This window comes from Carassius gibelio, chromosome B16, assembly GCF_023724105.1.
Source record: "Carassius gibelio isolate Cgi1373 ecotype wild population from Czech Republic chromosome B16, carGib1.2-hapl.c, whole genome shotgun sequence".
Taxonomy (NCBI): Eukaryota; Metazoa; Chordata; class Actinopteri; order Cypriniformes; family Cyprinidae; genus Carassius; species Carassius gibelio.
Genome location: NC_068411.1, coordinates 21,932,897 through 21,949,475, shown reverse-complemented (window position 1 = coordinate 21,949,475; position 16,579 = coordinate 21,932,897). Strand labels below are relative to the sequence as shown.

Here is a 16,579-nt window from a genome sequence, read left to right as displayed (position 1 = left end):
TGCAGTTGTTCTCCTTTAATCGGTGTAAATTAAATTTTAGGTTTTTAAAGTATTGTGCTTCGATCGATCATTGCTGTCACTTGAGTTCTCATATTCATCCATATTCTGAGTTACTGGATAGTAACCACAAAGTGTCATATTACAAAGTCCAGCTATTCTTATTTTGATTTTTTTTAGATTACATGGAATGCTTTGTTTCAGGTAGCCTTATCACCTAGGTCATTCTCTCTGTTACTTAAAAACTCTCCTCTTTGGTTTCCTGTTTAATCTTTTATGTAGGCCTAGTTGTTCTGATCCTGTTCCCCACTACTCTGATGAAAAGATACAGCTGGAAATGCTTGCTTTTTGTTCAAAGAGAGGCGATGACAGACAATTTTGAGAATGATAAAGGAAAGTGGTGCACATTTAAAAACAGAAGAATAAAAAAACAGTGTCATGGTTGTACTTGAGAACAAGTCATGAGTCTGACCTCGAGTGTCTGGTGGAATTGAATACACATTTACCCGGCCTTGACTCGCACTTGGGATTTTTTTTAACATCCATTATGCAATTGGATCTTCTGAGTCTATTAATTCATTAAAAGAAAGGATGTCTCCTAATTTAAATAAAATAACCCCAGTTGGGGGTGTTGACTCTTGGGAACTGAAGTTTGAGTCTGGCCTGTGGCATGTCCTGACCTTATTTCCACTCTTTTATTTCTATTTCAAAACCCATTGAAATGAAAGTTGTGTGGTGTTTAATCTTATATGTCTTTGCTTTAAAGAAATGAAAAATTAGCTGACTGCAACTTTGGGCCATCTAAGATGTAGATGAGTTGTTTCATCTCGTAATGTCTTGTGAAGTGAAAAGGTGTGTGTTTGTAAGTCACAAATCATGTTGTTTCTGGACAAAATATAATTTCATAATCCATAATAATGCTTCCTCCAGTGAAAAGTCTGTCTCCTGTTGTCCTTTCACATCAGAATCCACCAATATATTCATTTGGTAATGTTTTAGCCTGTTTTCGCCTGTGCTTGATTTGTCCATATTTATCTCCTGATTTAGGCAAGACAAATTTTTCCATGGAAGAAAGCAATATTATGGATAGAGGATTCATACTTTAGCCAGAAGCAATGATTTGAAGCATCTTTCATGCAGCATTTCACTTCATATGGCATTAATTGATGGGCTGGAGTTGTGTGGATTATTGTGATACTTTCAGCTGCTGTTTGACATCCAATTCTGATGAAATTCAAATGGACTTTTAGCCAACACATTGGACTTTTGGCAGACACATTTAAATGTCTTTCTTCTCTGGGAAGTCAAATATCAATGACTCATTCTGCACAGTTTTGTTGACTGATCAAACTCTTTGTTGAATAGGACTGTCTCTAAGAGCAACTACTGTGATTATCAAGTAGCAAATGGTCTGTGACTGTGACTTAACTGATCTTTTGTGTTCTTTTTAGAAAAAAAGGGTATGACCCCTTTCAAATGATAACAGGCACAATGAGAAGCAATAAAAACAGCAAGGGATAAATTCTATCTTCTTTATTAATAATCTCCATGTAAATGTCACCTTAGAGTCATTATTTTTATTTAATAAGATTTAAACTTTAATGTGTTAGATTAGACAGCTTTTGTACCATTGTTAGAGGTCATGACTGAATATTCAATACAGTTTTTTTTTCACTGCAAGCTCTAACACCTGCAATCCAGGCCTGTAAAGATTTTACTTGCTGTATAAGAGTCCACCAGCAGGGTTGCCAGGCTTTCTCAAAACCCCAATTGTTACTCAAAACTAGCCCAAAATGCATTCGAGGAGGTAAAAAACAAGTTTTTTGGAAGGGATCTTCTAGAAAAATTTGCATTCCAGGGAATGTATATCACGTTATTGGTTATTAACAACCCATGACAACAGTGTTTAGGTTGCCCAATTCTGCGAGAAAACCAAAGTCTTGGCAACACTATCCACCAGCCATCTTGCACTGAAAGAACATTTTACAACTTTAACAGAAAGTGTTAAAATCTACCCCCTTTTACAACACTTTGGTACCTTTGTGGACAACATGGTCACTGTTTTGAGAGTTGAATGCAGAAGAAGGGGAATGTCACTGTTCGTGATCTGTTTGTGTACCACAGCTATGGCAACCCTCCTTAACAGTCATCTTACTTAACATATCAGGGTAAAATGTGTGACTTTTAACCATTAAAGAGCAGCACAAAAGAAAGTGTATTTTTAGTTTGTGTCTATAAGTTAAATCCTGACTAACCTCGCTGGAAACATGGCTTTGGATTGTTGTTTTTAGTAAATTTGCTGCTCTGTTGCGCAGCTGGATTGTACGGAGCCCCACACATGACATGCAGGAAAAAAATAGTGGCCTAAATCGTGTGCACAATTTACGAATTCATTCCCTCAATGTACTAAAACGTGCACACGGTTACTATTGTGTTCCCTCGATTTACTAATCGTTCCCTTGATTTGCTAAATCGGGGCTCCGTAGGATTGTGTCTTCTCAGATATGAATAGTTATTTAGATTAGAAGAATGTTGACAGAGTTTTTAACAATGCTACATTGTGCAAATGTGTAATTTAAGATTAGCACACCAACATTCAGTCAGCCACAAAGATTATTTAGAAAGATACATAATGTACAGGTGTGTATCTTTTTGTTTTTGTGTTTTAGTCTTGAAAAACCTCCCATGAAAAACCTTTTCTCCCATGAAAAGTTGATTCTCAAGTATTTTTTTTTTTTTTGACATTTAGAATAAAAACAAGTAGGTAAAAATAAGGGCAAAAAGAAAACAATGCTGACTTTGCTGAAAAGACCAGCAAACACCACAGCATTGTCTATGGTGGTCACAATTAATTAGTGCAGTAAAAAATACCAATGTCAGGTAGAGCCAACTTGTCCGTCTCTTGGTTTGTCTCCTGAAGAAAAAAAATCTTTCTCCTGAAGAAAAACCTTCTTTCTTCTTTTTATTTTTGCTTTTTGGCTGCTGTTTTGGAAAAAGTCTGCAGATCTTCCTCTGATTCAGCTGACTGTGATTTTCTCCGGGCTAAACAGATAACAAAAATTGCACCCCTTAACTTTAAGGAGAAATTGCAGCTTTCATATGAAAGATATTCGTGCAGGAAGAAATTTGTCTTTGGTGTTCAGGGTCAAAGTTTTTGTCCAGGTCATAGTTTCTTTTGGAGAAGGACCCTGAGCTTAGGACCCCTTTGATTAAGAACAGATCAAAGAACAGGAAACAGAAGCCTTTTATTGTTTTCATTTCATCTCTATTTTTTTTTCTTTTCTTCTTCACATATGAACAAACACTTCACAAACCGTTCCTCATAGTGATGTCTATTAAAAATTAGTCTAATGTTCAGATTTCTTGTGGAGCTCTCAGCATACTTTATACATATAATGTTGGCCTTTAATATTTGACTGTTTTCTCATCCAGCTATAGCAGAAGACATTTAGAACATACATATTTCACTGCTGAACTAAATATTTAGAGATATTTTACATAATAATCTTTTCATAGGATTCCTTGTGGAGCCGTCTGCATATTTGCTTTTTTATGCTGGTTTCTGCCTTTGAGTTATAGCTGTAAAATACAATAAGGAAAGGTTATTTTATGTTACGGTTCGATTTTTAATTGATGTATAGGGAAAAACTGCATCTCCAAATAATATTTTACACATTTATGACATTCATCTGTTTTTTTCAAAATATAAATAGATCTTTATATGTGAAAAAAACTGTTGCTCTTATATTTTTGAGGGGATTTCTTAAAAGGGGATTGTCACGTTTGAAAATTTGTGCGATTAAAAAGTTTGAAACCCCACGGGGAAGCAATAAGGTGCTAAAAATATATATTTATGTATATTTATACCCTTTCATTAGAATAATAGTTTTTTTTATATATGTGTGGCTCTAATTGCATTATATGTGCTTGTTATAAAAAAGCAGTCCAAGAGAATTAACCTGAACTTAAATTATCAGCTTTTCATCACTGTTTATTTCTCCTTACTGTATATGCAGATCCTTTTAACTTTCCTCTTTATTGGTGTTGAGAGATAACACTTATTGATGGTTTTATCATTGAATTTTCAGTAGAGTGTTGTGTGTAAATAGAGCGATCTCTGGGGAAAGTATCAAGCAGGGAAGTCAAGAATCTGAGTCATAATTCTGGTACCATGCTTTGCTTACCACTAAAAAGTGATACCACAATTCATAAAACATAGGGTTGGTCAGAAGCCAGACAGTCTAATATTGATGGAGGGGGATTTTTGTACTTTAGCTGATGTTTAGGAGATCTTGTTTCACATTGATATTTGTTGATGCAGCCTCCTCTTTTTGTTTGTGCATGTGAGTCATGCCCTCCTTTGGCTGCTAAAGGACTCTAATTCCAGCTCTTTATTATTGCTAACTGTTCAAGTACATATTTTTGGCATTTAGAGTCATCTTACGAATTAATGGTGCACATTGGGATCCTGCTTATTTCATTTTCCTCAAGGTTCACACGAGTTTGTCTTTTCATTTGAGATTTTTTGCTTCTTGTTTTGTCTTCTTGCCTAGTTGGTTGCTTGCCATTTGAGGGATTCGTTTATAGAGGGTTTTTATTTATTATTATTTTTTTACCCAGACCAGACACATAAAATGTCTTGCTAAGAGTTACATGCAAAGTCATCGTAGATCAGAAGAATTAAAGGAATACTTCACCCACAGAAAAATCGGTCATTATTTATTCACCCTAACATTATCCCAAAAACATATGTGCATCTGACTTTTTTTGGTTCATAAAATGTTCATAATGTCTTATTTTTTGTTCTGCAATAGAAAGTCAAACAGGCTTGGAATGACATGAGGGAGAGTAAATAATGACAGAATTTTCTTTTTTATGTGAACTATCCCTTTAACTTAACACAAACAATGCTGATGTCTCATGGCTTGGTTCTAGAGGGAATTGAACAACAAACATTCAGTAATCAGGTTTAACCGCTATGCCACTCAAAATGACATTTACCACACTCTCTCCACCCTTGACCATCTGCTAGTGTCCTAAAAGTCATAAGTTCCTTTCCTTGGTTATCCTTTGTTTTTGCCTTGGCTCTTTTAGCAGCTCTGAAATGGCTGCTTGTGGCCTGAATTATGAGTGTGGGAAGATGCATATGGCATTAATACAGCAATTTAAGTGACGAGGGTGTTTATGAGAATAGCATGTGCTCATACATTCCCTATTTGGTCAGCTGGAAAGGTCTAGTCTGAGTTGTCCTCCGTGACAGCTTCTATTGGAACTATGTGAAAATCTGTCTTTTGGTTTCACCATTAGGAAGCCAAACCAGACTGGTCTTGTGTTTCAGTCCCCCACCCCAGCATTCATATTTTGTGTCTGCTTATACCTGTTAAGACATTTTTAACCCTTTAAAATTACCCTTTAACCCAAACCCATGATTTACTGATCTTCTCAGGTCAGTAAACATCTCCTGGAAAACCCACTCTCATTTTATTTGAATACGGCAGTCTCAACTGAGTCTCAGACAGCTGGGAAAATCATCCTCAGTCATTATCAATGCCATAGCAATCTCCCATACGGCTCCCGCTGAACCTGGAGGTGGATCATGTGACCAGTACAATTAATCGATATAAGGTAGCCTGGGACTTTTGTCTGATCACTCGCATGGCTGTTGCATCAGATCAAAGCACTCTCTTATAAAAAAAAAAACTTTTCAGTGCTTTCGCTTGGATGAAGGTCTTCATTTGGTCATAGGAAAAATGTGAGAATGTGGGAAGCACATCAGAACAAAAACTCAGCCACTGATCTCTGAGAAAGAGAGTCACTTTGTGTATTTAACTGACATGAAAGATTTCCTTTCTCATGTCCTGAAATGGACCAAATTTGTATCGGGCAATTTGTAAATTCTGTGGGTCTGGCTTCTGGTCTCATCTGTGTCCACTCCGTCCAGCTATATTTAGCTGAACAAAACAGTTTGATTTACTGCTTGATATTGAAAGTCTTATCATATTATTTTAATGTATTATCTTAATTATGAACTCACTGGTTTTTAGTGCAAACAGTTGTACCGTTTACTGCACGTTGTTATTCTCCTCGTTATTTACCTATAGCGGCTCATGAACCTGAAGTCTCACTCATAAGTTTACTTCCACGTTGAAGAAAAAGGTGGATAGGCACTTCTGGCCCTGAGAAATTTCAATATGTATCTTTTGAAAAAAGCTCTCCCCACTCTCACAAGTTCCCACCAATTCCCAGTATTGAAAATTCCCACAGGGACTTTTTCAGTTTCATTGTATCCCAGAAAATAATATTTTGCAGTAATTGCATTTTTATTTAATTGCAACTTTTTATAATTTTTTTTTAGATAATTTGACAATTATAGCTTGGTTGTAAATTACAATATAAATATAATACAATATATAAATATTATTTTTATATAACAAATATAAATATTCTGCTTGCAAGTTGCAAGTGATATTTACCTTCTTTTTTCTTTGTACCGTGTTTTGCATTTAACACTTTACAAAACTTGCTTGATTACCCTCAAGGACCTTTTTCCTGGGCTGTTCACAGCTGCTGGAACAACCTGCCGATCTCAACCCGAGCAGCTGAAGCTTTAGTCATTTTCAAAAAAACATCTAAAACTCATCTTTTTCGCCATCACCTGACCAATTAATACTAGCACTTATCTATTCTATTCTATTCTATTCTATTCTATTCTATTCTATTCTATTCTATTGGGTCTTTATATATATAAAATGCCTTGATAAAGTATGTGTGTGCTTGTCACAGCACTTGTATATTGTCACTCTCTCATTGGTCTGATTGCTTCTTCATAAGTCGTTTTTATTAAAGCATATGCTAAATGACTAAGTGTTAATGTAAGATTTAAAGTCCGCGTAAAACTGTTCTAAAAATAATTTTTAATATGATCTTCATATAAAACAACAACAACAACAAAAATAATCTTTTTTCATAAAATAAAAACCAACTACTGGAACATAAAATTGCCCAAAGTTAAAGAAACTCCCTAGAGCAGTGCTTTGGTCTCTCTCCAAGAACATTAAGACAGTCCAGACTATGTGATAAGAAAAGTCAAATTTCAAATTTTAAGGAATGATTTTGGAAAGCAGAGGTTATGCAGATGGCTCAGCTCAACATTTCTCACCATTGAGAACATGAAAATGCAATGTCTTTTTTTAAAGCAGCTCATTATAGTGCTGTTGACACTGATGTGTTTCACGGACTCTCATGTATTCTCCATTACAGAATAAAAAAAACATCACTTCCATTTCAAAGTTCCACTGAAGAACAGCCTTGCTTTGCTTTTCTTCTACCTTGGTACTTTTCTGGCACCTTTATGGACCAGCTGCAACGTTTTCCGTAGAAGTACCGGGAATTTCAGGATTTGGATTGAGTTCTTTGAACTGGAATCCCTGTGTTCTTCAACGTGACCTCTTGCTTGAAGTCTAGAAGAGATTTTGCTTGCTTTTGTCGGGTCAAATACCAGGCTTTTATGTTTGCCACAGAGTACTTACTGCTGTGTGTCTTTGGTGGTGCTAGTCATGGCCAAAGTACAAGGGTGGTGGCACTGATGTTGTGATTACAGGTTGGCATGCACATCAGCTCTTCTTGCTTGAGCTTGTGTGGGCACAACACGCGCTGGCACACAACACATTCTTTATTGTGGTTGTTATGCATGTGGAAGCGCTCACACATTCCTGCTCAGCCTGTCCCTTAACTGCTACAAAAAGCAAAGCTGTAATAAACCAACAAAACATGGCAAGCCCTTAGATATATTTCTTAGCATTTTGACTCCTAGTGGTTTATCATAGATTGGTTGGGTTATCATTTAATTATCATTATGTTGCTGCAAACCTGTAATTTTCTTTATTCTGTCGAACACAAAATATATTTTGATGTTTCAGTGTTATTTGAACACCAATGACGTTCTAAATATCTTCTTTTGTGTTCCACAGACTGAAGAACGATAGTTATTCAGGTTTGTAGGGCTGCACAATACAATACTGCACATTGAAACACATTGTGATATAACTTAGTGTTATCATGAAATTACAAAGGCAGAGATTTAAATGTGTATAGCTCCGTTTGCTCTAAGCTTTGGTCACTTATAATGCAACTGTCTCATTTTTTCAAACTTGTAATGAGAAGTACTGATAAACAGATGTACCCATCCTACTTTTTTTTGTCTTCTATAATCGGCTTCACTTATATATGCCACAATACAGAGAAAAGTTCTCTCTCTACTTCTGCTTCATTGTGGCTTTGAATGCTTCCTGTGGTTTTTCACCAACATGTAAACTATCCCTTTTAAATGATGCATCCATATACATTATTTTCATGTGTTACTGTGTACAATCCTTTTTATTTAGATAGCCATGGTACTGTTGTGTTTTCTATATGTTGAGCAAGATTTGCAAGTCTCGCACTCATCTTGGCATCTTGGCAACGCAGTGTCGCTCCTAGCCAGTGCCAAGTTCCTCACCGTTTCCCACGCCAACCTCGCCAGGAGCTCCGGGACTCATTGCTCTAATCTTGCCATCCATGCATGCCATCAAACAGACCACTTTCCCCAGTCCAGCCATCCATGGCTACAATCAGAATGCCAGTCCTGGGGCCTGTGGACGTGCCCTCTAGGGTTTCGCCCGCAACTCCATTGCCAGAGACATTAATTTGCCACTTGTGCCCAGTTCCACCGATGTCTCCATTACACATATGACGCAAGGAACCATTCAGTGTTCGCAGAGCTGTCTGAGTAATTATATTTGATTAGTTAAAGCTATTCTCACTGAGAATGTCTGTTGCTGTTGCTTTCGACTCATCATCAATCTTCTCAAATCACTAGTTACAGGAATGTGTTGGCTTGCAGACACCCTACCAAAGCGCATTTAGCCATTTGCATGTGTCAGTAAAGGTCAATGAAATGCTTATTTAAGTCAAAGTTGTCTTGGATATGTTTTCAACAGCTCTCCGGTCTCTAATATACGGTATAGTTAGTGTTTTAACAACCCTACAAAACCAACAAAACCAAGGAAATCTGAAGTAATCATAAGTGTCTTGGGATAGTCTTGCATAAACCACCAGCATTTCGAGCAAAATAGAATGTCCGTTTTTAATCACAAAGGTTGCAATTCAGACATGGCAGAGCTTTTAAATCCAGACCATCAGTGGCGCACTGCATAGTTACCTTCAGAAGATGACAGACACGATAGAAACTACAAATAACATCCAATGTCTACTGAGTCTGTATTTTTGCCAGAACATCTGTCTAGAAGCCAAAAAAGTACTGTTACTGAGTGCTGTTGATTGTATTTCTACTGTAGCTATCACAAAGAGGCATTTTCTGAGGACAGTTGAATGTTTGGAGTGTCAAGTAGAATATTAATATATATTATAAATGTTAAATTGATGTATTTTTTAATAATTATTTAGATTAAATATTAATATATCTTTGTGTATTTTGCCTGGTTTTCTGGGTTTGATTTGAATTAGCAAAATTTCATTGTTAATCAAGTTAAATTGGCTTGCAGATATTACAGAAATATATCATTTTATTTAAATCTCATGAAGCAGCAGCATAATCCTCAGAATGTTTATACGGCTAGTTCCCTTTCGTCTCACTTGTGTCAGTAACACCACATCTTATTGCATATGTGCAGAATAGTCTTCATGTGTTTACAAGGCCAAAATAATTTTTACGAACAGACCATTTAACATAACCAGATGAAAAAGGGCTAAAAAGCTAACCTTGCATATACTTGTTTAAAAAAAACAAATCTAGCACAGCCTTTCATGGTTTTGGGCCTTCCTTCGTGGTTGCTCTGAAGGAGCAGCCAGAGGCACGGCAATGATGATGCAAGTCTGTCATTAAGGAAAAGACAGGCTGGCTTCAAATGCCACAGCTTTTGGTCTTCATAGATATTCCTAAATAGGCATCCACCTCTGTGGGGCACAGTCTTACTCAACAGGAGTCTGGTAATATGAACTCAGGGCCCCCTGGCTGTAGCATTTGTTTTATAGAGTTCAGGATCAGGGTAAATGTGAAAGGTCATGGCAGCAAAGTAGCGGTCTTGTCCTTTTGGCTGTGCGCCACACTGTGATGCGATCCAACTGTGACCTCTGTGACCATTCCTTGGCTTTGCTTGCATTGCAGACTTCATCATATAACAAACATTAGTTGAGAATAGAGCTGTATGAGCAGCTACATAAGGCCTTTCAGTCACCTGAGACATATGGAAGGGAAATATGGGGATTTATTTAAGCTTTTCCAAACAATATTTTAATAAAACAGCTGCAGAGGCTTAGCTGAGTAAAGATTAATTATTGAAATGAATGAAAAGTATATATGTTCATTTTTACTCTAGTAGCCCATGTAGAGATTTGAGATATTTCCCCAGAATGCAAATGTAATGAATGTAAATGTGAACAGGAAAAATCAACAGGAAATCAACACTGGCCCTGTTTTCTATAAAATAATATTTTATATATACATATTTATATACAATAATGTTTATGAAATAAGTCCTTTATGCTAAACATGTATAACTGTTTCCATTTTAATATATTTATTACCATAATGTTTTGATATAATATTAAAACATGAATATTATTTTCATATAATAAATGTATTAATTCGCATGAGGTTAGCATCCAGTACTCCAGTCTTCAGTGTCACATGATTCTTTAGAAATCATTCTAATATGCATTAATCACGTTTTGTCATACATGTTTAACTTGTTATGCTGTTACACATTATGGAAATAAAATGGATTTCAAGATTCACTTCACTCCAATTTTAAACTTGGATAAATTGAAATAGTTGACTGTTCTGTGTCCTCTCTGCAGGGGATGGCCTTCTCCCTGGAGGAGCGCTTGCAGCTTGGCATTCATGGCTTGTTGCCTCCTTGCTTCCTCAGCCAGGATGTGCAGGTATTGCGGGTCCTCAGAAACTACGAGCTGAAAAAGGATGACTTGGACAGGTGAGGAAATTATGTCCTGGCATCCATCCTGTTGTTGTCAAACGGTCCTGCTCCACTACAATTTCTTTGTCTCATGTCGATCTGTTGTTCACTATAACTAGATTTCACACCTATCAGATCACAGAAATAGTGTTAGATATAAGACTTAGGCCCAATCCCAATTCTATTTTATACCCCTTCCCCACCGCCTACACCTTCCCCTTCTCCCTTGAAACAGAGTGTCAAGGGGTAGGGGAGAAAATATTCCCCTAAGGATTGGGACACCACTATTATGCCGTCACACATCTTCATTCGTCGTCTAGCTCTTACAGTACACACATATACTGGTGTGTATTAGAGCCTTTAATTATCGTTATGTATTAATGAGCTGCTTACTGACACACACACATATCGGAAATCGTGCAGCTCACACATCCAGGAGAAAATATACTTGTCAACACTTCCCCACAACTTTTATTAAATACAGTTTTTAAATACTGAATCGCTACATTATATTATCCAGCGACGAGAGGATACAATCGCTGTTTTTAAGTAAACTCAGTCTAAAAAGATAAACGCACAGACGCGAAATACAAGCAACTTCCATTTCTCTTTCTGTTTCTCTCTCTTTCTCTCTTGAATAGGCAATATTTGAGAAAATCTTTTAGCGATTTCTAATTATTGGGGGGATAAGCCCCCATCAATGTCAACAGCAGTTATTGCTCTGATCAGACATATGCTGTGGCACTATCATTCAGTCTGTAATGATATGATGTTCTATTAGCAATTTTTTGCTAACCTTTCTTTGAGTAACATGACCGTCAATATGAACTCACAATAGAATGTTACATAAAAACATTGATTACTTTTCGTTAAAATCTTTGTTTATGCCAAAAAAGCTTACATTTATGTGTCTTTTTGTTCGCTGTAGCAGCCATGTTGCCGAGATAATTCATACCCTTGTTTGAAGTGTGGTCCTGAAAAATCTCCATTTGAAGGGCTATCTGGCCCTTCCACTTACCCCTACCCCTCCAACCAAAAGAGAATCCAGACACCCCTACCCCTTCACGTGAACGCGCAAAACGCGGGGAAAGGGGAAGGGCTAAGGGGTAGAAATGGGATTGGGCCTTACTGTTGTTGCTGACATTTGGACATTAAAAGTTGATCCTTTGTTGTTGCTTTTTCTGAACTACAAAGCAAAAGAACATCAATAGTTGAATACCCCTGCTGGTTGACGGGACTAAAAAGGCATTATCAAATATCATCTAAATAACATAGAATTCATTAGCCCCTACTGTTATGCCACTCCCAGAGCAGTAGGGGATCTGTTCCTATTTTTTGCAGGCCTGGAAATTAGTCATGTAACAGTCTTTGCCAGAGAGTGGACGTGATTTTTTTCTGGATTTGTCTCTTTCAGTCGATTGACCCTGACCTCGGCATGCATATTACTGACTGATGGAGCAATGAGGGATTCTTTCCCAGACTATCAGAGCTATTTTGATGTGTGTTTTGTGAAGGGACGAGACACATGGCAACATTTTGAATAAAAATATTTGAAGGGTATTTTGAAAAAGATAGTAAAAGCCCTTATTGGCTTGGATTAGGGAGACAAATAGTTTTGACAATTTGTTGACTAAGTACAGAATCAGCCTCTGAAACAAGTCTCTGCCATTAACAGTGGTCAGTGGACTGAGGAGAAGTCGTGAGTAGACATTTCACAACAGAGCTAATTCATTGCATACTGTAATAAACAGCTTCTCATTCTGATCCTTTATTTGATTAATATCAAGTAGTGGGGACTTCAGAAAGCATTGATTATCCATTATCTCTCTCTCTCTCTCTCTCTTTAGGCATATGAATAAACTAAATAAAAGCTCATTGTGTAGTAGTGACATGCAATTTGTGATCAGCTTTCATTATTATACATTGGGCTTTCAGTCACTGTATTTTTGTCCTGCCTAGAAGCTGGCTTCTTTTTATGATAAGCTTGGATAAGCTCATAAATGGGGTGGTGATTTGCAACAAATAGGCAAAGAATGAAACTGTGGTGACTGATGTCACTTGCTATTTAAATGCAGAGATATACTGTAGGCACAGAGTTAATGGAATGTCATGACTTCTAAGGAATATTATTTATTGTGAATGTGTAGTGCAGTATGTAAATATTGTAAATTCATGGTTTTGAGCTTTGAATGTAAGTAATTTCACTCTTTAGTGATTTTGGGGACTCAGCATTTTGGGGAAATGTTGCAGAAAAGCATACAAAATACTGTATATCTTGATGCGTGTTTTGCCATAATACACAATTGTTGTCAATCTTTAGACTTTTATCAACAAGAAAAAAAGGTTGACACATCAGTGGGACTGCAAAATATAGAAATGATTGGAAAATCATTAATTGATTGTACACTCACTGAACGCATTATCATATTGTGATATTTAAGTTATTGCAGTATTGTGCAGCCTTTCACATCAGAAAGAACATGTAAGTTTGAAAGCTTGACCGGAAAAGTTTTAAAGAAAGAGAAATCTGATTTAAACATATGCAAGGATAAAGTTAATTAAGGTCCAGAATTATCACGCTTGTTAACATAGTCTATAAGCACCTCATTTTAAGTACTGCTTTCCCCTTGACAATGCCAACGCATATAATAGGAACAGTATAAACTCTGTGAAAGCCATTACATTCAACAGTTTATTGGGAATACATACAGCTTTACAACAGCAGTTGGCTTTGCCAAAATAGAAGACGGCCAATCCAGCCAGATTCTAGTGTAGCTGAGTCTCAAGAATGACGTTTGGTTGATACTCCTGAGACGCTTGGGTAACAAGGTGGGTAACAAGGTGGCAAAACATCACTCACACATTTCACCTTCACAAACACTGTTAGAACGCCGGGAGCCGACAACATTCACGCAGAGTTCGATTTCTCCCATTCCACCTTTTACAGTCCTGGTAAACATCTGTTTCCTTCTGCCTCAGGAAGGTGGGCACGCTTTTTCTGAGCCAAACAAGAGAGATATTATGCTTTTGCCTTGATGGAAAGCTCGCTCGGACTGATGGGGAATGTGACGCGCTCTTGTTAATTTGGGTCAGATGTAGAACTTGAACGTATTTCTCTTTAACGTATTTCTATAACAAGGAACTTGTGTCTAAGCTCTCAAGGGGCATTTCTGTGCACAGTGTGTGTATTTTTCCTAGCATTTGACATAAGCAGGGAAAATCCCCAATTATTCTTGAGCTTTGTTTAGAAGCAGCAGTCAAGACTTTCAAATGTGACAGTCTGGTCATCTCTGTACTACATTTGTTGGCATTTTCATGTAATTTCTTACCTAATATGTGCCACTGTGCCTGCACTGTAAAATGAAACTATTCTTTTTTTTTAATCATCGTTATATATATAAAAATAAGTTGAGTTGACTACAATAAGTACACCATACAAAATTAAAGACAAACAAGTTTGTGAGTTTCATTAAAGACAGAGGAAGTGGTTTAGTCTGTTTTTTAGTAGCCACCATAATAATAACGATAATGCTAAATGAAATAATTTATAGTAAAAATAATAATAATAATAATAATACAAATAAAACTATTTTGGTGTCCAAGAAGGGCTATGTCAGAAATAAATTTCATCTATTATTAGTCTCTTTCATTCTGTCTCACACATTTTCTCCTCATCCTCATATTTTCTGTTTCCTTATATACACTTTTGTTATTCTCTTGTGGATGTTGGCATGTCTGTTTCTCCTTTAAGCTGGTGTTACACCAGCTGAATTGTGACGGCTCAAATATGGGTAGGAGATTTCATGCTTACTGACTGTTGTTGGTGGTAAAGATTAGTTTTTCTTCCATAATCACAGATTAAGAATTAAATAGGTCTGACTGATTAAACCAATTCATCTGACTTTCCCTCCGACTCCCTGTCACATACTGTATTCAAAAGCCCCATTTTTGCAGCAAACTTTAACATTAAATTTATCAGTCTACTCATCGGTCTTTGCAAACATAAGTCTGTGCTGGCAACTTTAAATGTAGTTTCATAACAAGGTTCGGGAGAAGCACGTCAGATACTTAACCTAATTAGCACAGGTGGAACCACTCAAGATAATCAACCTTAGGGTATAAATACAGCTGAATCAGCCTACCTGTCTCTATTGACGGTTTATCAGCATCCCCCCTCCACCCCTTCTCCTCCACTAGAGTTCACTTTACACTTTCATATACGGGGGGGGTACTCTAGGTTCGGGCCATTCCCGAGCTCGGAGCCCCTTCCCCGGACAGCACGCCAAATACGCATTACAATATTCAGTTAATTATATGTAAGTGTGAACTCGTGAAATGATTGAGTTTACATAAACCTACCTTAAAGCGATAGTTCACCCAAAAGTCCATCCTAGTTTACCTCAAGCCATCCTAGGTGTAAATTACTTTCTTCTTTCTTCTTCAGGCAAACACATTCCTTTTTTTATGTAACTCTGATTGTATTCACTTGAAACGAGGAAGTCATATACACCTAAGATGGCTTGAGGTTGATTAAATCATGGGGTAATTTTTCTTTTTCTTTTTTGTGATCTGTGCCTTTAAATGTAGAGCAATATAATCCCAGGAAGTCCTGAAAACCCAGAAGCTATTCTCCTTGTTTCTGTCCTGCTTTCTAGCTGTAATTTCTTTTTTCCTTTACCATTTGCTGAAAATTGTAATAAAATGTCCTTTAATGTATGTTGATATATTTATGTTCTACTTTCTTACAGATACGTCTTTCTTATGGGCCTTCAGGATCGTAATGAGAAGCTGTTTTACCGAGTCTTGACCTCAGACATAGAGAGATTCATGCCCATTGTGTACACGCCTGCGGTCGGCCTAGCATGCCAGCAGTACGGCCTTGCATTCAGGAGACCTAGGTAAGAAACTGCTGAACATAATTTAATTTGTTTTTATAGTTAAGTTCTTTCTCCTTCAACACGTTCCTTGAGCAAACACATCCATCCGACTGACAGATTTTCTTTCAGCTCCTGGCATTGTTTCTCTGCTTTTTGGAAATTGTTCTAAAAATCTTCGAATATCTTGCCTCCAGGCAAACGAAACTGAATGCCTCTGGAAAGTTTAAACATCTGCCTGGAGAGATGAATATACATCCTGTCATTACAGAAATCTATATTATGGTGGAATTTGAAGACTGTTCTGTCAGATTTTTATTTTTTATTTTTTGACTCCTTGAAGTACAGTATATGCCAGTATAAATAAGCATAACCTTTAGCTCATTGACGAGCTGGCATATGCTGTGCTGGCATATGCTGTGAGATTGTTATCATTCGCGGCTTCCTTTGATGGTTCAACTTGTGATTAGCAGCCATTATCACCCATTTTATCTATCAAACTATGTCCCTTTTTGCCTTTTTTTCCCTTTACTTTGTGGAATGAGTTAGGTCTGGACATGATCAAAAATAAGAATGCGTTTCAAGTCTTTTCATTGTTTTCACTGATTCATTTTGAGGGATTTCCTAGGATCCTCAAATGAGGGGAAATTTTAGAGCATTCCACACCCTCAACTTTACACAAGAGCCTTCCACAATCTCCCCGAATGCAAAGTATTTGGAAAGAATGCCTAGCAG

The 16,579-nt window shown here is 36.9% G+C and overlaps 1 protein-coding gene across 1 annotated transcript in view; it reads left to right on the top strand.

The window, feature by feature from the left end:
- LOC127975419 (NADP-dependent malic enzyme) overlaps positions 1-16,579 on the top strand; it is a 72,601-nt gene that overhangs the window by 13,202 nt on the left and 42,820 nt on the right. Inside the window, exons 2-3 of the mRNA XM_052579463.1 lie at positions 10,855-10,988; positions 15,719-15,868. Of these exons, the coding sequence (XP_052435423.1) occupies positions 10,855-10,988; positions 15,719-15,868 (284 nt within the window). The remainder of the gene's footprint in view (positions 1-10,854; positions 10,989-15,718; positions 15,869-16,579) is intronic.